This window comes from Capricornis sumatraensis, chromosome 5 (assembly GCF_032405125.1).
Source record: "Capricornis sumatraensis isolate serow.1 chromosome 5, serow.2, whole genome shotgun sequence".
Classification (NCBI taxonomy): domain Eukaryota; kingdom Metazoa; phylum Chordata; class Mammalia; order Artiodactyla; family Bovidae; genus Capricornis; species Capricornis sumatraensis.
The window spans coordinates 53,962,054-53,989,309 of NC_091073.1; the positions used below are offsets into that span (position 1 = coordinate 53,962,054).

Consider the following 27,256-nt stretch of genomic DNA (forward strand, 5'->3'; position numbering starts at 1 on the left):
TGTAGAAAATTTCATCCCATTCTTAAGAATCACCAGGGAAACTGTGATTTTCCTTGGTAACCTACATCTAGAGAAATTTCATATTTATATGTAATCATAAAGCCCCTTTGTTGAGTTTTTAAATCCATCTGTTAAGAGTCAGCCCTTAATGGAAATGGCTCCAGCTGCTTTTTCTCTTTCATACTGATGTATATTATTTCTTATTCACAGATGTGCAGCCAAATTCTCTTAAAATAATCCCTCTGAAGGAGAGCTTTCACAATGTGCTCTATTCTATAACATACATGCAAAACAGGTTAATATGAAATAACAGATCCATTTTGAAATGAAACAATCCTATCTTTTATACTAAACAGTAAAATGATCACTAGTCTTTTGAAAATAAGCAGATTTGAAATGAAACAATCTGATCTTTTATACTAAACAATAACATGATCACTAGTCTTTTAAAAATAAGCAGATTTTTACAGCAAATGTGGTTGCAGACAACTTATGAAAAGTAGCTCAATATTTATCTTCCTTCCTCAATATTCCAACACTAGAATATTGTTCTAGTGTCATTTGGGGAAAACAGAATCCTTTGGTTGAGAGAATGAATACATAGGAAAGTGGGTGTAAAAACGAGTTATATTTTGAATTGTATGCATTTTATTCAGAATAGAGTAAGAGTTTTACAGACAAAGCATATCCAAATAAAATATAGGCCAATCTAGTATATGCCATCCATATTTATCCCATTCTAGTATTAGAGATATTGGCTTAATTTGTTTAAATTTATTTATTTTTATCTTATTGTGTTAACATTTAATATGAGATTTACACTCATTACTTTTTAAGTGTATAATATGTTATTGCTGACTATATGTATAATATGTAGAAGATCTTTACAATGTACTCATCTTGTTTAACTGAAACATCTTGCCTGTTGATTAGAACTTTGCACTCCCCCAACCCCAAGTGCTGGCAACTTATTTAACACTTAGGCCATTGGATTGAAATGAGTATAAATACATACTTATTTATAGATTTACACTTGTAACATGCAAGTCATTATTTTTAAGCTATGAAAGGAAAGGAAGGCAAAAGCAAAGTTTTCTGAAACTAGAGATGATCTCTTTACTACTCCATTTCTATTCCATATGAAGTGGCATTTCCTTGGCCAGACTTCACTCCCCAGCCATGCTGGGCAAGGAGAGGGCTCAGAGGAGGAGGCAGAAAAGGCTGGTCATTTGTGCTTCTCAGCTTCAGCACAGCTCCTCAGGTTTGCTCATCAGAAGCCAGAAATGAAGGCACACATGATTCTGCACTTTAACTCCACCTAACTGTAGCAGGTAGCATAATTATTTTCTTGGTCGATAATTTCATTTTTAATGGCAATGACTTGATCTTCCAACTGTTTCAGCTGATCAGCTTTTTCTTGTTTACTAAGATTCAAAGCTTAGATCTTCTTTTCCAAATCTTAAAGAAGAAAATGGAGGAAATGTTTAATTAGGTCCCATTTGTTTATTTTTGCTTTTATTTCCATTACTCTATAAGGTGGATCATAAAAGATCTTGCTGCAATTTATGTCACAGTGTTCTGCCTATGTTTTCTTCTAAGAATTTTTATAGTATCCAGTCTTACATTTCGGTCTTTAACCCATTCTGAGTTTCCTTTTGTGTATGGTGTTGGAGAATGTTCTAATTTCATTCTTTTACATGTAGCTGTCCAGTTTTCCCAGCACCACTTATTGAAGAGATTGTTTCTTTCTCCATTGTATATTCTTGCCTCCTTTGTCATAGATTAGGTGGCCATAGGTGCATGGATTTATCTGGTCTTACTACCCAGTTCCATTGGTCTATATTCTGTTTTTCTGCCAGTATCACATTGTTTTGATTATTTGATTATTGTAGCTTTGTAGTATAGTCTGAATTCGGGATGCCTCCATTTTTCTTTCTCAATTTTCTCCATTTTTCTTTCTCAAGATTACTTTGGTTATTTGGGGTCTTTTGTGCTTCCATTCAAATTAAATATAGAGATACCATTTGATTCAGCAATCCCACTCGGGCATATATTTGGAAGAAACCATAATTTGAAAAAAAGGCATGCATCCCAGTGTTCATTGCAGCACTATTTACAATAGCCAGGACATGAAAGTAACCTAAAAGTCTATCAATAGACGAATGGATAAAGAAGATGTGGTACCTACATACAAGGGAGTGTTGTTGTTGTTGTTTAGTCACTAAGTGTTGTCCAACTTTTGCGGCCCCATGAACTTCAGCCCACCCAAGCTCCTCTTTCCATATTTTGTTCCAGGCAAGAATATTGGAGTAGGTGCCATTTCCTTCTCCAGGGGATCTTCCTGAGCCAGGGATCTAAACCATGTCTCCTGCACTGGCATGTGTGTGTGCTAAGTTGCTTCAGTCATGTCTGACTCTGAGCAACTCTATGAACTGTAGCCTGCCATGCTCCTCTGTCCATGGAATTCTCCAGGCACGAATATGGGAATGGGTTGCCAGGCCCTACCTCCAGGAGTTATTCCCAACCCAGGGATCAGACCTGCATCCCTTATGTCGCCTGCATTAGCAGGCAGATTCTTTATCACTGAGCCGCCAGGGGAATGTTACTTAGCCATAAAAAATAATGAAATAATGTCATTTGCAGCAACATGGATGAACCTAGAGATTGTCATAATGAATGAAGTAAGTCAGAAAAAGACAAATATCATGATATCACTTATATGTGGAATCACAAAATAGAAACAGTCACAGATGTAGAAAACAAACATGGCTACCAAGGATGAAAGTGGGGGAAAGAAAACTGGAAGACTGGGATTGATGTAAATGCACTACCATATATAAAATGGAAAACTAATAAGAACCTACCACGTAGCACAATACTACAATACCACGTAGCACAATACTACAATAATACTCTGTAATGACCTATTTGGGGGAAGAACCTGCAAAAGAGTGGATACATGTTTATGTATAACTGATTCACTTTTCTCTACTGCAGAAACACAACATTGTAAATCAACTATACTCCGATAAAAATTAATTAAAAAAGAAAAAAAAAATGGATTAAATGATATCTTTCTATTTGATAGATTACTCCTAAATATCCCCATTATACAAAACACAGGGATTTATATGTCAGTTAAGGGCATATTTAGTTTTATGGTTTGAATGCATAAATCACTTATTTTCACCAGATTTCTCAAGGTTTTCACTCAAATCAGCAGATAAATTGGTATTTTTGTCTACAGAGAAATAGATTTCATTAGAAATGAAGAGAGATGATGAGCTTTGGTTGGATATGGTGACTTACTGTATTTACAAAAGTTTATTCTTGCTATTTTAACTTCACTTTTTAAACAAGTTTCCATCACTTTAGGGCTTCCGAATTTTTCAGTAAAAAAGCCTGAAGACATTTTTAAAGACATGTACATTTATTCATTCTTCTCGGATACTGAAGTCCCTGAACAGTAAAAGCAAAGTAATGCCTTTCACTCTTATCCATCCTTTCATCTTATCTATGATTGCATAAATCCATCCACACACCCATCCATGAATTCATCCATGCATGCATCCATCCAAGCATTTACTTATCTGTTCTTTATCCAACAAATACTTGGGAATTATAGTAAACCCTAACCAGGAGCTCATAGTGTAGTGGATGAAAGAGGTAGACAGAGCTACAGTTAACAGTGTGAGGTGGCCTTTAGAAAAGAAAGTGACCTTCTTTAGTGGAACTTCTAAAAGAAAGAAGTAAGTGTTTCACTTCACTTGGTTGTATCACATGTGGATACTCAGTTGGTTTGGGGTTACTGTCAAACTAGCATGTAGCATGTAGCATTATAAGCTAGATTGCTGAAGAAACATGAAACTGTCTTGTGAACAAAAGTTGAATTAACTGGTTATGCTTCAAATGGAGAAAGAAGATTCAGGATATGTACTATATCTATTTTCAAGTACTTGTGGGCAGAAAAGCAGAGTGTACACGTTTGGTCATCCCGAGGACATAGTATAAAACCAGCACATGAAAGCTTCATGAAGGAAGATTCTGTCTGAATATAAAGAACTTTCCCTGGTGGTCCAGTGGTTAAGACTCCATACTCTCAACACAGGGAGCATGGGTCTGATCCCTGGTTAGGATCAAACATGTTACAAGGCACAACCAAAAAAAAAAAAAACAACAACTTTCTAGTAGTCACAGCAGTTCAAAGACTAAGAAGTTGCTATGGTAGGTGATGAGCATTCTATTAATCACTAGAAACTTTCACATACAGGCCATGTGGGATTAAAGAGGGGTTTTAGCATTAGAAGACTATTTGTAGGAAGAGAAAAATATTAATAGATCCTGGTGTTTCTACCAAGTAATTTAATAAGAGCATGCTGGATACTCTTCATTTGCCCCACCAAATCCGTTCCCCATCCTGCCTGTCCTGGAAAGCCAGCCTCCCTGGATGATATCACCTGGCTCCCTTGACCTCTGGCTTTCATTCACACTTGGCAGCCAGGCGGTTCTGAGAAGTGATGGGTGGTGGGGGGAGGGGAGTGAGCAGATTGCATCCCTGGGGAGCAGCAGGGTTCTGGCAGTTCTGCCATCTTTTGAGTCCAACTCCTGCAATGCGGCCTCCTCCCTTCTGCCCTGGTGTTCCCAGGGCTGCTTTCTAGCACTCACACTCCTGCTTCTCGTGGCTTCTTCAGGGATGCTAATGGCTTCTCTGCTGGTCACCCAGGACCTCCACGCCCTTGGCTGATGCTCTTAATTCCTGGGCTTCTATTCTAATTCCTTCCGACAAGAAATACAGCCTATTTACCTTCTCCCCTCAAACCAGGTCTAGCTTTCTTTGCCAGATGTTTGGACCAACAGAAAGCAGAAGAAATGATGTTGCTGGACCTCAAGAACCTTGGGCCTTCTACTCACTCAATGGAACCCTGTAACCACCAGGTTGTCAAGCAACCTGAGCTGAAAGACCCGGTGGAGAGAGGCAGTACCTCAGCCAATCCTGGGCCCTGGCAGACCAGCCAGTTGATCCATCAGCCAATGCAGCTGCTTGAGTAACACCCCAGGAGAGACCCACAGAAAAACAGTGCATGCTTGTTGTTCTAAGACGTTAAATTTGGGGAACAGTTTGTGATGTGTTGAATACCTAACTGAGACAACTCTGCTTATAAACACACGATCCAGAATTGTATCCAAGTGTGTTTTCATTTCTTGCTAGGATCCTGACTGACACAAAGCTCTGCAGAGGGATCTTGGCTATAGACTGGGGCCCACTCTCTACTCTCTTCACTTTGACCTGGTCAAGTTAAGTCAGGGCTCCTTTCTGGAATCCCATGGGCCTCTCTTCCTAACAGATGGGATAGAATACAACCCTTGTGGTTCAGCCTGTTCCCAAGTGGCAGAGTTAGGAAGATGGCCAAACCACTGTTTTATTTTCCTATCTTGTGGAGTTGTGAAAACAGCCTTAAAGTGAGAAGAAAGAAAGAAGTAGAAGGCATTATTTTCGGTCTCTCTGAGTAGATGTCCCCTGACTTAAACTTCTCTTCCAACTTAATTTCAAGAACTGTGAAAGTTTTAGTCTATGTGGGAAAGTGGAAACAATGTGGACCCTGACATAAAATATAAGACAGAAAGGATTCTTCTTGTGTTTTTGTTCCCATAACAGGGACCAAGGTCTGGGAATAATAGAAACTGATTCTTCATGGTATTGCCCCTGGAATTCAAGGTAAAAAAATATTTGTCCTTTTGAATCTTAGTATTTTTAAAATTATTAGGAAAATACTGAAAATGAAAAGAAGCTCACTACTTTTAAAACAATTCTACAAATGTAAAAAGTAGTATTTTTCCTCTTCACCCACCCCTTCCCCAGAGATATCCAACAGTAAGAGTATGGTGTTATTTTCCCTGACTTTGGCCCACAGTGACGTCGCATTTTCATTTTTTTTCATGTCATAGCAGTGATATAAATGGTTATAGGGCCAAAGACTCATTTTATAATCAGTTCAGTTCAGTCGCTCAGTTGTGTCTGACTCTGTGATCCCATGGACTGCAGCATGCCAGGCTTCCCTGTCCTTCACCAACTCCTGGAGCTTGCTCAAGCTCATCTACATTGAGTCAGTGATTCCATCCAACAATCTCATCCTCTGTCATCCCCTTTTCCTCATGCCTTCAATCTTTTCCAGCATCAGGGTCTTTTCCAATGAGTCAGTTCTTTGCATCAGGTGGCCAAAGTACTGGAGTTTCAGTTTCAGCATCAGTCCTTCCAATGAATATTCAGGACTGATTTCCTTTAGAATTCAATGGTTTGATCTTGCAGTCCAAGGGACTCTCAAGTCTTCTCCAATACCCCAGTTCAAAAGCATCAGTTCTTCAGCACTCAGCTTTCTTTATAGTCCAACTCCAGTATCCTTGCCTAGAAAATCCAATAAACAGAGGAGCCTGGTGGGCTACAATCCACGGAGTCACAAAGAGTTGGACACGACTGATCGATTAACATACACACACACACACATCCATACATGGTCACTGGAAAATCCATAGCTTTGACTGGATGGACCTTTGTCGGCAAAGTAATGTCTCTGCTTTTTAATATGCTGTCTAGGTTGGTCATAACTTTTCTTCCAAGGAGTAAGCATCTTTTAATTTCATGGCTGCAGTCACCATCTGCAGTGATTTTGGAGCCCCCAAAATAAAGGCTCTCACTGTTTCCATTGTTTCCCCATCTATTTGCCATAAAGTGATGGGACCAGTTGCCATGATCTTAGTTTTTTAAATGTTGAGTTTTAAGCCAACTTTTTCACTCTCTTCTTTCACTTTCATCAAGAGGCTCTTTAGTTCTTCTTTGCTTTCTTTGCATCTGCATATCTGAGGTTAGTGATATTTCTCCCTACAATTCATTTTATAATAAAGAAGCCCTTATAAGTGAGGAGTTTCAGTTATTTTAATATTTTGAGAGTTACTTATATTCCAAATGAATCTGGTTAACTTGAAAGCATTTGTTGTTCAGCTGCTAAGCGGTGTCTGACTCTTTGTGATCTCATGGACTGCAGCACTCCAGGCTTCCTTGTCCTTCACTATTTCCTGGAGCTTGCTTAAACTCACGTCCATTGATTAGTTGATGCCATCCAACCATCTCTTCCTCTGTCATCTCCTTCTCTTCTTGCCCTCAATGTTTCCCAGCATCAGGGTCTTCGGGAAACAATAAACACAACAATAAGTAAAACTAGACCACTCATCATTTGATATTTCTTGATGATTTAGAGGTGGTTCAGGACATGATGACTGCCCAGAACAATAACAAGTATCAGCTGTGGGAAAAGTAGACCGATTAACTTTTAAATTATATGTGTTCTGTGTTTACATAACTATTTATTTACTTAACTTCTGATGTCCGATGGAAGCTAATTCTTTAGCCAAATTGGTCTATGTTTTTCATGGTTCTTTGGCTTTTATTATTTAAGTTAATTTTTATTGGAATGTAGTTACTTTGGGTTCTCCAGGTGGTGCAAGTGGTAAAGAATCTGCCTGCAATGCAGGAGACACCAGTTCGATCCCTGGTTGGGAAGATCCTCTGGAATAGGAAATGGCAACCCACTCCAGTGTTCTTGCCTGGAAAATTCCATGGACAGAGAAGCCTGGCAGGCTATAGTCCACAGGGTCACAAACAATCAGTCATGACTGAGCATGCGTGCACATAGTTGCTTTACAATGTTGGGTTAGTTTCCACTGTAGGCTTAGTTTCTTCTGTACACCAAAGTGAATCAGCTATATATATATACATATATCCCTTCTTTGTGTTTTGATTTCCCTCCCATTTAGTTCACCACAGAGCTCTGAGTAGAGTTCCCTGAGCTATACAGTAGGGTCTCATTAATTATCCGTATTACATATAGTACCAATATTTACTACACTTCTTGTGCATCAAAATTTCCATTTTGTTCAGTGTGTGTTTCCTTCCGAGTTGCTACCTACAGACCCGTGCGAAATGACGTAGCATTCTAGAGTCTAGATCATACTAACTCCAAAAAAGTAATTTGAAGGAGAAGAGAAAATGAGCAGCATAGGTGAGGACAGGGTTCCCCACCTTGGCACTAGTGATATTTTGGGCAGAACAACTGTTTATTATCAGGGAGACATTCTGTGGATTATAGAACATTTAGCAACATCGCTAACCTCCATCCACTAGAACGTTAGTTGAACCACTAGTTGTGACAAACAGGACTGTCTTCAAACATTTTTATCCCCAGGGGAGGGGAGAAAATCACCCCTGATTAAGAAGCACCAAATTAGGGAATTTTCTTGGTGGTCTAGTGGCTAAGACTCTGTGCTCCCGATGCAGGGGGCCTGGGTTCAATCCTTGTCAGGGAACTAGAGTCCACAGGCTACAACTGAAGATCCTGCATGCCACAACTAAGACCCAGCGCAAGACCCAGCACAGCCAGAGAAATAACAGAAGCACCGAATTAGGACAAAGGCATTTTAAGGTGACTAAAGGCGATTTCAGTGTGCTCCAATTAGTACAGGTCAGAGTTCATCAATACTCTTTGAAGTGAGACCAGGCAAAAGGCATGTTCTGTTATAGTCACAAACCCAGCTCCTACTTCTGTCTCAACTCAGTGGACTCATAAGTGGTTAAACTGTGTCAACCATAAATTGAAACCAGTATTTGTCCTACTAGGAAGGTGGAATATTATTAATATGATGTTATTGTCAAACAGGGGGAGTGCATAGAAGGATAGATAGAACTATTACATGATCTGGGAATCTTCAACGTGTGTATTCATCTGAAAGAAACAAAATCTGTATCTCAAAGAGATACTGCTCCCCTGTGTTCACTGCAACACTATTCACAACAGCTGAGACGTGGAAATAACCTGTGTCTGTCCATGGACGACTGGATACAAACACTGTGAGAGGCATATATTCACGTATCAGATATATACATATATACATATAAATATAGTTCAGCTATTAAAAACAAGGAAATCTTGCCCATATGTAACAATGGATGAACCTAGAGGACATTATGCTAAGTGAAAATCAACCAGACAGAGAAAGACAAATACTATATGATCTCACTCGTATGTGGACTCTAAACACACAGAATGAGAATTGCGGCTGCCATGGGTTGCAGGGGCGTAGAGGACATTGCGGAGATGTTAGTCAAAGAATACAAACTTCCAGTTGTAAGATGAATGGTTCTGTGGATCAATCAGATTGTATTGTGCACACCAGTAGATCAGAAGCATTATTACCACATACACGAAAAGGCTGGGCTTCCCTGGTGGCTCAGAGGGTAAAGAGTCTGCCTGCAATGCGGGAGACCCAGGTTCAATCCTCAGGTCAGGTAGATCCCCTGGAGAAGGAAGTGACAACTCACTCCAGTACTCCTGCCTGGAAACTTCCATGGATGGAGGTGCCTGGTAGGCTTCATTCCATGGGATCACAAAGAGTCAGACATGACTGAGCAACTTCACAGGCATCCCTGGCAGCTCAGTCAGTAAAGAATCTGCCTGCAGTGCAGGAGACCCAGGTTCAATCCCTGGGTTGGGAAGATCCCCTGGAGAAGGAAATGGCAACCCACTCCAGTGTTCTTGCCTGGAAAATCCCATGGACAGAAAGGCCAGCCTGTGCAGTCCATGGGGGTCACAAGAATCGGACACAACTTAGTGACTAAACCACCAGCTCAAAAAGGTAGTTATGTGAGGTGGTGGATGTGTTAACTTAATTGTAGTAGTCATTTCACAACATACATATTCATCAAACCATCACATTGTACACTTTAAATACATACAATTCTATTTGTCGATTATACCTCCAAAAATCTGGGAGCATATAAAGAATGGGTACTTGCTCTTCTTCCCATCTTGTCCTCTGTGTCTCCAGCCGGTTTCGCTGCAGCACCTTCTGGCTGTTTCACTTTTCCTAATGTTTCCTTCGTCAGCCCTGATGCGCTCATCTTATGCTGAAGAACAGCATATTGATTCTGTAGCTCAACAAACTCCTACAACACAGTAACATTCTCATTATCAGAAGATACTTGTAAAGCACACACACATGTGATGTCTGCCTGATACTGTTCATAAAAGGAGTGAGAGGCAACCCTCATCTACTCAATATGCTTGAGTCACTCTGAGATGTCCAGCAGGGCTTTCATTGGTATTGCTTGTTTGTTTACAGGCTGAAAAAATTCTCAGCTTTAGTGAACTAAAAATGAAAATTTCCTGTTGTAAAATATCAAACATTGTTTTATGTGATGGCAACTATTTATGAGGTACCAGTTTGTCCTGAAGTATAAGGTGAGAGCTACACAGGACAGAACTGACTCAGGGCTGCCCTGGACAAAGGTCTTGGTTCAGTTGGGTTGAGCACTTACAAGTGCAAGGTGAAGGTCAGAGCGAGTGGTGAACATTCAGAAGCAGCAAGGACACAGGATTTGCTTGGTACAAAGGTGAGATAGGAGCGTGGTAGGAAGGGAGGCAGGAGGTTATGAAGCGCTCCCTCAATATTAGAAGGGAAATCTTCAGGGTCAGCCTGAGTGGCTGACAACCTAGAACGTTAGACAGATGAATACAGGCCCGACCCAGGAATGGACTACGGAAGTGGTAGAAGGTGGGCAGGAAGCACCTTTCTCAACCTCTGTTTCACAGAAAACACCCTCACCTCCCAAGTCAGCAAAAAATGTACCCTGCACATTAGGAATTAAGAGCAAGAAAATACACCAGTTATAAAAAACACTTCAACCTCTTTCTTTTGCTTAAGCTGCTATATGAATGAGACCAACCGGATTTCCTGCCAAGAAAATGAGTTGACAGCCTCTTTCAGCAACCGAAATGAATAGGCCATTTTCCACAACTGGTTCATGAATTCACTCTGATTTTTGTAACTCAATCTATTCTCTTTGGCAGGTGACTTGTAGTTCTTTATCTGCGATGTGATTTAATTAGAGCAAAGGGCAAATACGTAGTTAGACCCGTGACATAAATTGTGAACGTTTGGGAGTTTAGGAAAAAATTCGACTAGATGGGAGTAAACAGTCTAACATAATCTAGTCACAAAACTCTTCTTTGGGAGACAGCCCTCCGTGTACAGAAGAAGCGTCTCCACGCCCAGCGGGTTCCCTACACACACACTAGGGAACACGGACCAGCACTAAAGGAAATGCTGACAAATGACTCAAAAATCTGGGGTTAAGGGATTATCTTTCACAGAAGCACTGTTTGTCTGCTCTTGGTGGCAGAGGTAGGATCAATGACCTCCCCAAGGCCCCCAGCCTGGTGCCGGGCCGCTTCAGCCTGAGCTCGTGCATGGCCAGCCTCTCCTCGATTCCTCTGCAGTGTGGTCTGCAGCTGGGCAAGTCCACCCTCCAACGCTGACTGGTGCTTTGCTACGTCTAGCTTATTCTTCATCTCCTGGGCCTCATTTTCAGCCTGCTGTTGATTGAAACACCAGAAAAGAAGAAGTCTCCTTAGGTAATAAACAAACAAGAAAATAAATGATGTAATGATCCCTCCACAAATAATCTAGGTGTAAAGGGAAAGAAAACTGTTCCTTTGCTTTTTCTGTTCTATTAAAACAATGTTATAATAAGATGCTTCTGATAATAGGGTATAAGAGAAAATATGGCACATATCAATGTAGCCACCCTCTGGCTTCAGAGTAAGTAATGCCATGAGCCAAGGCCTTAGGTGTACCACCCTCCTCTCCATACCTCCCTCCACCTCCTCAAAGGTTAGCACCACCCTGAATCTAACACTTTTCATTCCACATACTTCCATTTCATTCTGTGTGTGTGTGTGTGTGTGTATTAGCTGTCTTTTTGGGTATTTCTAACAAAATACAGTGGAGAAGGCAATGGCACTCCACTCCAGTATTCTTGCCTGGAAAATCCCATGGATGGAGAAGCCTGGTAGGCTGCAGTCCATGGGGTCGCTAGGAGACTGAGCGACTTCACTTTCACTTTTTGCTTTCATGCATTGGAGAAGGAAATGGCAACCCACTCCAGTGTTCTTGCCTGGAGAATCCCAGGGACGGGGGAGTCTGGTGGGCTGCCGTCTACGGGGTCGCACAGAGTCGGACATGACTGACGCAACTTAGCAGCAGCAGCAGCAACAAAATACAGTATTTTCTACTTTTAAACTTTTTACATATATAGCATCCTGTTTTTTTCTGCAGCTTGAATTTTTAAATTAAAAATTATGCTTGTACAGGTCATTTAAGCCAATTTGCATAGCTCTTGTATATTCACTTTTACCAATTTAAAGTGTCTCACAGTTTGACTGTACAAAAGTTGACTTTTCTCTTCTCTGGTGATGCAGGGGTGGCTTCTAATTTTTTTCTCCCTTATAAATAATAACAAACCTTTTACCGTTATTTGGACAGGGAGGCCTGATGTGCTGCGGTTCATGGGGTTGCAAAGAGTCGGACACGACAGAGTGACTGAACTGAACTGAACTACCCTTATTCCTTATTTTGGTGACTATGCTTATGATGTCTAAAAGTCTGATTTGTCATTTGTTATCTCTTTCGTTCTTTGGTCAAAGTTTCATACCTTCTTTGATTTTTCTTAAGCATAATAAACACTCTTATTTTGTATCGGATATCCAGTAATGGTTATATTCAGTCTCCTGCATTCTGATTCTCTTGTTTGCTATTTCTGATGATTCTTCCTTAAGGCATTTTGTTTCTTTATTATGTGTTTTAAGGGAACCCTTTGAGGCTTGGTTTTAAGGTACAGTCCTTTGGAAAGGATTTCTCATGGCCTCTGTCAGGCATCTGAGGGCCTTGACAACTCAGGGTGACTTTAAATGACATTTTTAGCTTGGTTTATGGGGGTCACACAGGTAGTGTGGATTCTAGCCCCATCTTACCTGAGAGCCAGCTTGTTAATAATTCTCAGTGAAGATTATCCCCCTCTACACAGAGGCTAGTGTCTATACCATCTCTCTCTGTGTAATGGTCTAACATTTCCTTGAGGGTGTGCCTTTTAAGGACCCTACCCTCTGCAGGGGCCTCATGGCTTCCTTGCATAGGTTTTTCTATTACTTATGGCAGCTATGAAAACCAGCAGTGCTGATACCCCAGGGATTGGCAGCTGCCTTCTGCCGGCTTCCTGATCAATTACCTCTCTGGATCATGCTTTCCCGTCATTTTTGGCCTCTGAAGATGTCCTCCATTTTTTTTTTTTACCAATTCAGCAATGCATTTAAAAATGTTTTAAAATAACATTTTCAGGTTTCTTTCTTTTTTTTTGGCTAGGCGGGTTCCTTTGTGTACTGGTCCATCACGCTGCTAGAAACAGAGAAGCCCCTTCCTGTGCCCTCAGGTATATGTGGGAGTTTTTCTAGAGTAGGAATCTGTAAGTTTTTTCTGTAATGGGCCTGACAGTAAACATTTTATACATTGTGGTCCAGAAAATCTTGATTGTAACTATTCAACTCAGTGCTGTGGCTGCGCAGATGATCTATGGACAATATGTGGCTGAATTCCAATTGAACTGTGTGACTTTGGACACTACAACAGTTGGTGGGTGCATGTGGCCCCTGGGCTGTATTTTGCCAACCCCTAGTCTAGAGTAGATGTACAGAAGGAGAAAACCTGGAGGCCTTCTTTACTTTTTGCTCCTATATATGTGCAACCTCTTCATATCTAAACTTTTTTTAATTTACTGGTGTCCTAATCCTGTTCTGGTGCTTTCTGCTTTTCTTTTCAGGATGCCTGTATTTAGATATCTAAACTGAGCTGAAGAGCAGAGACTGAGGAGCTTGCAGTCTGCTGGGAAGGGGATGAGCCTTGGAGGAGAGATGTCATGGACTCTCAGACTAGGACCCGTTTTGTCCTTTAACTGCCAGGCTTCCTCGTCCAGACCCATCAAGTGGGTTAAAGCATGGCTTTATTCCTGCCAAACTCTGGATGGAACCCTTTCTTTTGGGTTATCTTTCAGTTTTAGGATATGCTGGTGAGATTTTCTGTAAACTTCATTATAAAAGTCTGGCAACAATTAACTTAATTTCTTTGGTTGGTGAGCTTTCAAAGCTCTATGACTTTCCCTGGTATAAGAAGGGATAATATGACATCACTTCCAGGTGGAATTTAAGATACAACACAAATAAACCTATCTACCAAACAGAAACAGACTCACAGACATAGAGATCAGATTTCTGATTGCCAACATGGGGAGTGGGGGCGGAGGGCTGGGAGGGATGGACTGGGTATTTGGGGGTGGTGGATGTTAAATATTACATTTAGAATGGATAAACAACAAGGTCCTACTCTATAGGACAGGGAGCTATATCCAATCTCCTGGGATAAACCATAATGGAAAAGAATATTTTAAGAAGAATGTATATATATGTAAAACTGAATTACTTTGCTGAACAGCAGACACTGGCATAACACTGTAAATCAACTATACTCCAATTTAAAAATTAAAAAAAAAAGAAGGGACAAACTGTCCTCAAATCTATCACTAATTAGCTGTGTGACCTTAGGCAAATGACTTAGTCTCCCCAGGTCTTAGTTTCTTCATTTACAAGTTGGTGGTAGCACTTGCTTTGTCCCCCAGGCTTGGCCAACAGTGAAAAGAGATAATGCTGGGAGAGCTCTGTAGTACATTAATTACACATACGATACGATCATAGCCTAATTTATCATAATAATTCCATTGAACAGATAAGACAAGCATGACATTGGCAGACATAAAACCTGTGCTGTCTCCACAGTTGAAGTTTATTTCAGGTTAGTTTCAAAGAAGATAAAATACCTGAAGTTCGTCCTTTCTGAATTTTGTTATCTCGGCAGTCAGCTGTGTGATGGTAGAATCTGCCCGTCCTTGAGTGATCTGAACTTGTTGCAACTTATTCAACATTTTGCTGAGATTTGATAGAACATTTTCTGCTTTTCTGAGGTAAGATATTAACATATCAGATTAGATAAATATACAATTATTCATTTATTTCACCTTGAGAGTTCATTCGACTCAACCAAAAACTTTCCTGAATTATTTATAAAGTCTGTTTAAATTACTCTCAAGCAAGGCAAAGCACTGAAGTCTTCATTTTGAAAAACAGGCATATTTAAATGCCAATAAAAACACATATTGTATATGCCTACATAGGTACAGATTTTGCCAGGTATGGAAATCAAAGATATAGATATCATTTCTTAACTTGTCATAAGCAGAGCTGTTTGGGTAATAAAAATGCCAAGCTTGGAACAACAACAACAAAAAACTATCTTCAGCCAGTTCTTTCCTGACTCCTCAAACTTAAGCAATGCTCTTGAAATTCTTATTGGAGGTGAGGGGCTGGGGGTGGGCAAGTCAAGAGGCTCCACAGAGAGCAAAGAGAGTGAAAGGCTTCGCATTTACAGGCTGTGTTTATTCAGGTTTATTTAAGCTTCACTGACATTCCAGGCGCCCAGGGGCCCAGTCAGAGGTTAAAATCACAAGCATTCCAAGTGATAGTCTATTTTACAGAAATGAGCTCACCTCAAGTCAACATTCACCAGATACTTAGATCTATGGGCTCAGAAGAACCTTTGGAAGAAGGTACGAAGTCAGGGAGATAGCTGACTGACCTTAGTAGAGGCATAGTAGAAATGCTTGTGTAGGAGCAAAAATAGCTAAATGGCAAAACATCCTCTTCTCCAATCAACCCATTCTCTCCTCCCAGTGGTAATTTTTTTCTTTTTAAAGAAAAATACTATTTTTTTAAGAGCAGTTTTAGGGTCACAGCAAAATTGAGAGGGAGGTACAGAGAGTTCCCATACACTTATAACCTCCCCAGTTATTGACACCCCGCACCAGAGGGTCCATTTGTTACAACTGATGAATCTACACTGACACACCATAATCACCCAAAGTCCACAGTTTACATTAGGGCTCACTCTTGGTGTTGTCCATTCTGTGGGTTTGGACAAATGTATAATGACATGCATTTATCACTATAGTATCAAACTGAGTATTTTCACTGCCCTAAAATTCCTCTGTGTTTGCCTATTCATCCCTCGCCTCAATCCCTGCAACCACTGATCTTTTTTTTTTTCACTGTCCCCATAGTTGTGCTATTTCCAGAAGGTCTTAGAGTAAGACTCATACAGTATGTAGCTTTCCTTTCCTACACTCCTTTCTCTACAGTTACAGAAGGGGGTTCTGGAGTCTTGCCTTCTCATAACTCCCCCTATCCCTGTATCTTTTTACTGTATTCTTTTTTCCCTTAGATTTTCAATGTATTGCTCATTATAGTACATTTAGAGAGCACTCCCCAAAAGAGAAGAAAGAAGAAAAAAATATCGGAGAGAAAAATGTACCAATGGTTCTACCACTTTTTATGATATTGGCATATTCTAACATTTTTGTCCTTACAAGATTTTTGTTTTCATGACTGAGAGCCTCTTCTGTGTATAAAGTGTTACCTTCTTTTTAAACATATTAACATTATACACTGTAAAAATCTCTGCATGTTACTTCATCGGCATCATTTTTAACAGCAGTATGATCGTGCTGTAGTTACTTAATATTCCTAGTTGTAAATAGTAAAACTGGGAGGGGCTGGGCTTTCAGTGGAGTCTGAGGGACTTTATTTGTATAAGTGGATGGTGAGATAGTTCAGGTCTCAGCTCTGCTTCAGGGCATCCAAAAGTGATGGTGGATGTAGAGGATGGTACCATTATCCACTGACCCTATGACCTTGACTCACAGTACCCCATGATCATAAAAACATCCAGGTGGCTTCTCATCTTTGGTTAATGAAGTCGACAAGGGCAAAAGGAACCAAGAACTGGTTGGCTTTGTGTGCTGTATGTATCATTCTACTCCAGTACTACTCTTGGGGCACTAGAGTCCTTTTCTTCTCTTCCTTACCATCATATCTTTTTAACGTGAGATATATATATTTTAAGTTTAGATTTTCAAAGTACTGCTTATTGCCATAAATATAGAAAGAACCAAAAATCAGTGTAAAAGAAGGGGGAAATACAGATATTCCCACCACTTGTTAAGATATTGGCATATAATTAATACATGAGGAGCCTGGTAGGCTGCAGTCCATGGGGTCACTATGAGTCAGGCACGACTGAGCAACTTTACTTTCACTTTTCACTTTCATGCACTGGAGAAGGAAATGGCAACCCACTCCAGTGTTCTTGCCTGGAGTATCCCAGGGACAGGGGAGGCTGGTGGGCTGCTGTCTATCTATGGGGTCGCACAGAGTCGGACATGACTGAAGCGACATAGCAGCAGCAGTAGCAGCAATATACGGCATTTACTGTTGTATATCGGTATAAAGAGGTAACAGACCACAGGAAGGGCGCTCAGTCTAAGAAAAATGGGAAACCAGCACCTTTATGCACTGCCTCCCAGCTTCCCAGCTTTCTGGGGCACCTCCACAGACAACTTCAATTTGGGCAATGAACTATCAGAGGGTAATTTCATTTGAATGCTATAGCCCCTTATGCTAGCTCCTTGGGCAAATATTTTTCTGATGGCCTTTCAGCAGATTGCCTGTTAGAGCATGAGGAGAATATTAATATTAATTGTACTTAATCAGCTGCTTCTGCCTTCACCAAAACCTCCTAGGCTTCATCTGTTGCTTTGTTTAGCCTGTCCTCTTCTGCCCTGTAGTCCTCACAGAGTTGCATAAGTTTCTGTATTTTGTCAAGTTCATGGGTTAGATTTTGCGATGTTATTGGGAGGTGGATGTCAAGTACACGATTTGCCACCTTCTCTACGTCCTCTGGAGGCACGTGTTCCTCTTAAATAAGAAGATGCATTTTAGATAACTGTGTCTCCTTATCATTCTATCTTGCCAATAGCATCACAATGAATTCTAAGCTAAATCTACTTGTATTTGATTAGTGTCTCTAGAATATAGGAACTAGACTGTGAGTGTCCCATAGACTCTTCTGCATCCTCAATTTTCCCTTCTCTGTGAAAGAAACACTGTTTGTGTAATGATGAACACACCTGAACAAATGTTTGTTGGAAAAATAACAGATTTGGGATATTTTGTGACCTACAAAATGTCTTCACAATAATTGCTTATTGTAAGTACAGATTCAAAAGCAATTAAAATGTTCAGATGCCTGTTATTAAGATTCAAAACCATGGAAAACTATTAAGCATAGAATGGATCAGCAACAAGGTCCTACTGTATAGCACAGGGAACTATATTCAATATCCTGTGATAAGCCATCACGGAAAGGAATGTAAAAAAGAATGTAAATATATGTATAACTGAGTCACTTTACTATGTAGCAGATATTAACAACAATATAAATCAGCTATAGTTCAATTAAAAAAAAATAAAAGATTCAAACACCGTGAATGAGACAATAGGGAAGCCCTGGGTTTGGACTCAACAAAACTCCACTCTAATCTCCCATGACATTAAAAAGGCTCACAATTGCCTATTATACAAAGTGAATTAAGTCAGAAAGAGAAACACAAATACTGTATATTAATACATATATTGGAATTTAGAAAGATGGTAACGATGACCCTATATGCGAGACAGCAAAAGAGACACAGACATAAAGAACAGACTTTTGGACTCTGTGGGAGAAGGCGAGGGTGGGATGATTTGAGAGAATAGCACTGAAACATGTATATTACCATATGGAAAACAGATGACCAGTACAAGTTTGATGCATGAAGCAGGGCACTCAAAACTGGTGCTCTGGGACAACCCAGAGGGATGGGTGGGAAGGGAGGTGAAAGGAGGGTTCTGGATGGTGGGGCACATGTACACCCATGGCTGATTCATGCTGATGTATGGCAAAAACCACCACAATACTGTGAAGTAGTTATCCTCCAATTAAAATAAATTAATTTACAATAATAGAAAGGCTAACAATTTTTGCTTATCTGCATAATGGTAATTTTATATGTGATACTGCTTCTCAAAGGCCTATTTTGAGAAGGGATATGACAAAATACAGTATGGGCAACATATTATCAAGAAACTTCTAAATACTATGCCCTGCTTTTCAGAAAATAGAATTGGCCTCTTTTGAGAACTGAAGTGGAAGATGTACTGTTGGTATTTGGGGTAATAACTCTTTGTGTCTTTCTGGCTCCTTTCTGAGACACAGATCCTGAGTCCCATGGGGGAAGTTAGAGATGAATTAGATACAGATCTGATCTCTGATACAGATCTGACAGAATGTGGTCCACTGGAGAAGGGAAAGGCAAACCACTTCAGTATTCTTGCCTTGAGAACCCCATGAACAGTATGTAAAGGCAAAATGATAGGATACCAAAAGAGGAACTCCCCAGGTCAGTAGGTGCCCGATATGCTACTGGAGATCAGTGGAGAAGTAACTCCAGAAAGAATGAAGGGATGGAGCCAAAGCAAAAACAATACCCAGCTGTGGATGTGACCGGTGATAGAAGCAAGATCCGATGCTGTAAAGAGCAATATTGCATAGGAACCTGGAATGTCAGGTCCATGAATCAAGGCAAATTGGAAGTAGTCAAACAAGAGATGGCAAGAGTGAACGTCGACATTCTAGAAATCAGCGAACTAAAATGGACTGGAATGTATGAATTTAACTCAGATGACCATTATATCTACTACTGCGGGCAGGAATCCCTCAGAAGAAATGGAGTAGCCATCATGGTCAACAAAAGAGTCTGAAATGCAGTACTTGGATGCAATCTCAAAAACGACAGAATGATCTCTGTTTGTCTCCAAGGCAAACCATTCAATATCACAGTTATCCAAGTCTATGCCCCAACCAGTAACGCTGAGGAAGCTGAAGTTGAACGATTCTATGAAACCTACAAGACCTTTTAGAACTAACACCAAAAAAAGATGTCCTTTTCATTATAGGGGACTGGAATGCAAAAGTAGGAAGTCAAGGAACACCTGGAGTAACAGGCAAATTTGGCCTTGGATTGCAGAATGAAGCAGGGCAAAGGCTAATAGAGTTTTGCCAAGAAAATGCACTGGTCATAGCAAACACCCTCTTCCAATAACACAAGAGAAGACTCTACACATGGACATCACCAGATGGTCAACACTGAAATCAGATTGATTATATTCTTTGCAGCCAAAGATGGAGAAACTCTATACAGTCAATAAAAACAAGACCAGGAGCTGACTGTGGCTCAGATCATGAACTCCTTATTACCAAATTCAGACTTAAATTGAAGAAAGTAGGGAAAACCACTAGACCATTCATGTATGACCTAAATCAAATCCCTTATGATTATACAGTGGAAGTGAGAAATAGATATAAGGGCCTAGATCTGACAGACAGAGTGTCTGATGAACTATGGAATGAGGTTCGTGACATTGTACAGGAGACAGGGATCAAGACCATCCCCATGGAAAAGAAATGCAAAAAAGCAAAATGGCTGCCTGGGGAGGCCTTACAAATAGCTGTGAAAAGAAGAGAAGCAAAAAGCAAAGGAGAAAAGGAAAGATATAAGCATCTGAATGCAGAGTTCCAAAGAATAGCAAGAAGAGATAAGAAAGCCTTCTTCAGCGATCAATGCAAAGAAATAGAGGAAAACAACAAATTGGGAAAGAGTAGAGATCTCTTCCAGAAAATTAGAGATATCAAGGGAATTTCATGCAAAGATGGGTTCGATAAAGGACAGAAATGGTCTGGACCTAACAGAAGCAGAAGATATTAAGGAGAGATGGCAAGAATACACAGAAGAACTGTACAGAAAAGATCTTCATGACCCAGATAATCACGATGGTGTGATCACTAATCTAGAACCAGACATCCTGGAATGTGAAGTCAAGTGGGCCTTAGAAAGCATCACTATGAACAAAGCTAGTGGAGGTGATGGAATTCCAGTTGAGCTATTTTGAATCCTGAAAGATGATGCTGTGAAAGTGCTGCACTCAATATGCGAGCAAATTTGGAAAACTCAACAGTGGCCACAGGACTGGAAAAGGTCAGTTTTCATTCCAATTCCAAAGAAAGGCAATGCCAAAGGATGCTGAAACTACTACAAAATTGCACTCATCTCACATGCTAGTAAAGTAATGCTCAAAATTCTCCAAGCCAGACTTCAGCAATACGTGAACCGTGAACTTCCTGACGTTCAAGCTGGTTTTAGAAAAGGCAGAGGAACCAGAGATCAAATTGCCAACATCCTCTGGATCATGGAAAAAGCAAGAGAGTTCCAGAAAAACATCTATTTCTGCTTTCTTGACTATGCCAAAGCCTTTGACTGTGTGGATCACAATAAACTGTGGAAAATTCTGAGAGAGATGGGAATAACCAGACTACCTGACCTGCCTCTTGAGAAATCTGTATGCAGGCCAGGAAGCAACACTTAGAATTGGACATGGAACAACAGACTGGTTCCAAATAGGAAAAGGAGTACGTCAAGTCTGTATATTGTCACCCTGCTTACTTAACTTACATGCAGAGTACATCATGAGAAATGCTGGACTGGAAGAAGCACAAGCTGGAATCAAGATTGCTGGGAGAAATATCAATAACCTCAGATATGCAGATGATACCACCCTTATGGCAGAAAGTGAAGAGGAACTCAAAAGCCTCCTGATGAAAGTGAAAGAGGAGAGTGAAAAAGTTGGCTTAAAGCTCAACATTCAGAAAACGAAGATCATGGCATCTGGTCCCATCACTTCATGGGAAATAGATGGGGAAACAGTGGAAACAGTGTCAGACTTTATTTTTTTGGGCTCCAAAATAACTGCAGATGGTGACTGCAGCCATGAAATTAAAAGACACTCCTTGGAAGAAAAGTTATTACCAACCTAGATAGCATATTCAAAAGCAGAGACATTACTTAGCCGACTAAGGTCCATCTACTCAAGGCTATGGTTTTTCCTGTGGTCATGTATGGATGTGAAAGCTGGACTATGAAGAAGGCTGAGCGCCGAAGAATTGATGCTTTTGAACTGTGGTGTTGGAGAAGACTCTTGAGGGTCCCTTGCACTGCAAGGAGATCCAACCAGTCCATTTTGAAGGAGATCAGCCCTGGGATTTCTTTGGAAGGAATGATGCTAAAGCTGAAGCTCCAGTACTTTGGCCACCTCATGCGAAGGGTTGACTCATTGGAAAAGACCCTGATGCTGGGAGGGATTGGGGCCAGGAGGAGAAGGGGGTGACAGAGGATGAGATGGCTGGGTGGCATCACTGACTCGATGGAGTTGAGTCTGAGTGAACTCTGGGAGTTGGTGATGGACAGGGAGGCCTGGCGTGCTGCGAATCATGGGGTCGCAAAGTGTCGGACACGACTGAGCGACTGAACTGAACTGCACTGATCTCCAAGGGGTTTACCATCAAGTTGGGAAATTATAAGTCATTTCAGATGATTACTGATATTTCATAAGAGGAGAAGTGATAAATGTAAGACAAAATGATGTGGTGTTCAGAGGGAAGAGAAAATATTTCAGGAAGAACTTTAAGAAGACATTCAAATCCGGCCTTAGAAGCCTACACAGATTAAATCTGTGGAGATGTGGGTTGAAGGGACGGGTAAGGGCATTGTCAGCTCAGGCAAAAGCTCAGGGTAGAACAGATAGTGTGTTTGGCTGGCCAGTGGAGGGGGTGTGTAAAAAGTATGTGAAAAAGTTAAAAAGTGTCTTAAAAAGTTTTAAAAAAAGAGGTGAAGTTCAAGAAGGCTGGGAGTGAATCACACAAGCCCCTAAATGTGGGGCTAAGGAAACTGGACTTCATTCAAGAGACAATGGGAGCCATCGATGACTTTCAGGATTTGAGTGACACGACCTAAGTATATATCTTTTTGCAGTAATTTTGCCTCAGCTAGTTTTAATATAAAAGAACTATTTTACTTTTTTTTTTTTTTTTTTTTAGCTGTGCCATGTGGCTTGTGAGATTTTAGTTCCCCAACCAGGGATTGAATCTGGGCCCTTGGCAGTGAATGTGCCAAGTCCTAACCACTGGACCGCCAGCAAATTCCCAAAGTTAATGTTTCATTTCCTATAATGCTTTTGAAAAAATGCAACAAGAATTTTTCATGAATAAATTAAAGCCATATTTTAAACAGAACCATGGATCTGGCTCTTTATAGAAATGGTAACTGTTTTGTTAAAAAGAAAAGTTCCAATAAAAAGTGAATTGAACGTAATTCCACACTCAGTCATGAAACATTTATTGCCATTGATTATGAGATTAAAAATTAAAATTTAAATGATTGTAAATTCACCTTCAGGAAAAGTGACACAAAACTCTGTTAATAAGGAATTCAGATCACAAGGAAAATATTCAGATGGTCAAAGAAGATCTCCATAGTGTGGCCACCATAAATGTAATATTTTTATTTGGGCTTTACAGCCAAGAAAATTGAAGAAACTGGGTGGGCGAAAGGTACCACTTCCTGGTGACCAAGAATCTCGGGACTCTAACCGGGGAAGTGCCTTTTATGGAACAGGATTTTTCTCGATGCCTAGGTCGCTAAGAGTCGGACACAACTGAGTGACTTCACTTTGACTTTTCACTTTCATGCATTGGAGAAGGAAATGGCAACCCACTCCAGTATTCTTGCCTGGAGAATCCCAGGGACTGGGGAGCCTGGAGGGCTGCCGTCTATGGGGTCACACAGAGTCGGACACGACTGAAGTGACTTAGCAGCAGCAGCAGCAGCCTAATTTTTGTTGTAATAATCTGAACACAGTCCCCCCCGCCCCAATTCCTTAGGCTATTTAAAGTGACATTTTTATTGTGACTCTATTTAAAGTGACATTCTAGTAGCAATGAGAACCAGGACCAGGATAGCAATAGGCTCTATGATCCAGTGAACTAGGAGGAAAACAGGTAGAACCTGCTTTGTGATCTGTTGCTTGAGCTCAGGACTGTATTTTACGATTTTCACACAACAGCGGTGGTAGTTCTGACATTTAGTTTTGGTGTCTGAATTAACTTGCATCTGCAGAAATAGCTAATGTATTCCTCACATTAATTGGCATTAATTGTGAGTATAAATCTACTAAATTAAATCACAGATCTACTACGATCTGTGCCTAGTAAATATCAATCCATCTAGTTTCTCATTGAAAATTTGCTTTTGAACAAACAAATGTCCAGCTGACTGATTTCATACTCAGTCATTTTCACTGATTATTTTGGTCATTTTTATTAATTATTTTCACTCCTTATTTTTTTCTTATTTTGAAAATCAGTATTAGAGCTGCTAATACAATTTCTAGAAACAATGAAATAGAACTTGGCCACAGGGGTCTCATAAAAATCAATAGCAAAGAGATTTAATAAAGTGACTGCAAAGATTGTAACTGACACCCTGACTGTCGATTAATTCATGTGGAGATATTAAATTACTGAATTTGGATGATGGCTATGGGAGAGAAAGCTATCGCAGATCAATTCCATGCAGTATGGTACCCAAATGACATTATTTGCAGAAAGTGAGGTTTCAGGTCAATTTCCAGCTGTACTATTTGATTTTTATCTTTAACTGCTAATTCTCTGGAGTTTAAAACAAAGCTTTCCCAGGGACTTCCCTGATAGTCCATTGGTTAAAGCTATGCACTTCCACCGCAGGGGGCATGGGTTCAACCCATGGTCAGGAAGCTAAGATCCCCTATGCGGGGGGTGATCAAAAACAAAGAAAACAACAAATCTCTCCTAAAATAAGGCCCTATGAGGGATATCAAGTTTATAATCATAATAATAATGAATCAAATAGTTCCATCTGGCAGTCACAGAAAGCCAACATGAGTCTTGGAAAACAGTTAGTAACAGTTATCCAAAATAATCAGCATTTTAGATGCCACTTCACTACAGTGTCTGATATACTAACCAACAACCGGCATACCTTGATCTAGAGTCTTCATGTTAGATTTTCTTTTTTAAAAAATAATATAATTTTAAACGCTAAGTTCACTTGTTTGGAATTTTAACTAAATTCTAGGATTTATTACTAAATTAATCTTATATAGAGAACCATATTTTTTGATACAGAGTGAGTATTTTGCAGTTGTTTTCATTAAGAAATTTAAGATCAACGAGTACGTCTTGTTTTGGTTTTAGGCATGTGATTTCCAATTAATGTAATTTGGAATTGGTTAATGCTTCGGTATACATTGAAAAGGAAGAAAAAGGAAGAGGAGATGGGGGAGGGGGGGTAAGAAGGAGAAACAAAAATTAGTCCTAAAATTAAAAAAAATTACCTAACAAAAATATTTTCAGTTTTTTTTACTAGAAGATTCATTTTTTCTTCTTCAGATTCACTTTGGTTTTTCATTTTCCTCAGTTTCTTTCTTAGCTGTAATGCACTCTTTTTGCATACTTCTGCCAGTTTACTTATATTTCTGTTCTGGAATAGAAAAAACAAAAACGAGGCAAACATAACAATCAGGCATATTCTGTGATGTCTCTTTACTTAGCTGACCAAATAGAACTCACTAAAACTAAAACAGAAGTCTAGACAACTAAACAATAAATTCATGAAAAGGACTCTTTTAAAAGGTGATATTGGTTGTTTTCTTAATAATGTAAACTTCTCTCTTAAAACATTATTAGTGATCAAAAGTGCTATTTGAAAACAATGACTTTTCCTGATATAAATTGAAAATACAAATTTTCTCTTTAGGAGATGTTAGTATTTTAGGGTATCAAAAAATTCACAGAATTACAGTGATCATCATGTTTAGGAAGCTGAGAACATTTTCTTTAATATCAGTTAAAATATTAACTTTAATAAGTTTAACATAAGTTAAAATCTTTACTCTTAAACATTCTTCAAATTCAAATAATATACGCTCTTTGAGTGTATAAAGGAAGCATTCTTTCTTTTAATAAATGAGTTTGAACTCAGAGCAGGCTACAAAAATAAATTACAAATACTGTGTATACTTGGTGGAGAAACGATAAGGACTAAAATGCTTACAACTTAGAAGTGCAAATTCTTAACTGTATGATTTGAAAAAGGTCATGGACTTTTTCTTAGGATTCCAAAAAATGAGAGAAAGAGAAAAAATGGAGACTAATAGAACAATATCACCCACAAGTTGAGCTGCACTGAATAAATTAATAGTGACAGAAGCAGGGCTAATTAGGATCAAACATAGTTAGGGGGAAAAAAATCTCCCTTTATTTCCCCATAAAAAAGCCAGCTTAATTTAAGCCATACAGATTCTGTGGAAAAGGATTTAATGGTAGTCACTGGCAAATGATGAAACAAGACAGAAATATTTACATGATGAAAAATATGTACCGTAATTTTTTGGAGTTGTTCCTTATTTCTCTAGAACTTTTTACACTTTAAAATGGATACCAGTTGCTAAGAGAGATTTTAAAAGTTCTTATCACAGGAAAGAAAATGTAACTACATGTGGTGATGGATGGATGTTAACTAAATTTATTGTACTAATCATTTCACAATATATACATATATCAAATCATTATGTTGTTCACCTAAAACTAATACAAATTTCCTATGTTAATTATATTTCAATAAAAAATAAAGTAGAGATATTGTGAGTAAGAATACATAGAAGAAAGATGAGAATTTCAGAAATAAATACTCTGGTCAGGAAGCACCAAGTTACACAGATGAAATCTCAGTGTAGATTAGTTGATGCCATATTCAGAAAGAACAAGATTGCTAAATTACTTCACTCTTAAAACATCTCTCTGCAATCCATCCTCTGTCACGACTCCTGAGAATTCTCTCGTAATCTCTTCTGGCATGCTTCCCCCTTCTAATCAAGAGGAAAATAGCACACCATTTTATCAACATGACAACCTTCATCCTTTTCTAGTTCTCCATTTATATGTTGATTAAGCAAGATTCAGCTATTATATACTTCACAGGTTATCTTTTAAAAGTAATCACTTAACATGGGACTTATTTAAATGGTGTGAGATTTCTGGTTTTTGAGGAGGGACACAATAATAGTTTAACATTACATGGAATGATTAAGGGTTGATTTAAGCACAGGGATGCAAGACCAGGATTCGTATTTGCTCACTGTTGAATTCCCAGCATGTAGATAAATGCCCAGCATGCAATAGGTACTCAAAGAATATTTGTTAAAGCATTGAAGGATAATATATAAGTGAAAAAACTAGGTGGCAATACAAATTTGAATGCTAAGTCGCTTCAGTCATGTCTGACTCTTTGTGATACTATGGACTCTAGCCTGCCAGGCTCTTCTGTCCACAGGACTCTCCAGGTAAGAATACTGGAGTGGTTGCCATGCCCTCCTCCAGGAGATCTTCCTGACTCAGGGAGTGAACCTCTTATGTCCCCTGCAGTGGCAAGCAGGTTCTTTACCACTAGCGCCACGGATGACTA

At 39.6% G+C, this 27,256-nt stretch overlaps 1 protein-coding gene across 1 annotated transcript in view; it reads right to left on the reverse strand.

Annotated features, from left to right (window-relative positions):
- Window positions 1-1,318: 1,318 nt before the first annotated feature.
- The window catches only part of LAMB4 (laminin subunit beta 4), a 114,493-nt gene continuing 88,555 nt past the window's right edge, over window positions 1,319-27,256 (reverse strand). The window contains 7 exon segments of the mRNA XM_068972397.1: window positions 1,319-1,458; window positions 9,841-9,994; window positions 11,247-11,420; window positions 14,753-14,891; window positions 17,534-17,741; window positions 19,353-19,356; window positions 25,133-25,273. Coding sequence (XP_068828498.1) covers window positions 1,319-1,458; window positions 9,841-9,994; window positions 11,247-11,420; window positions 14,753-14,891; window positions 17,534-17,741; window positions 19,353-19,356; window positions 25,133-25,273 — 960 coding nt within the window.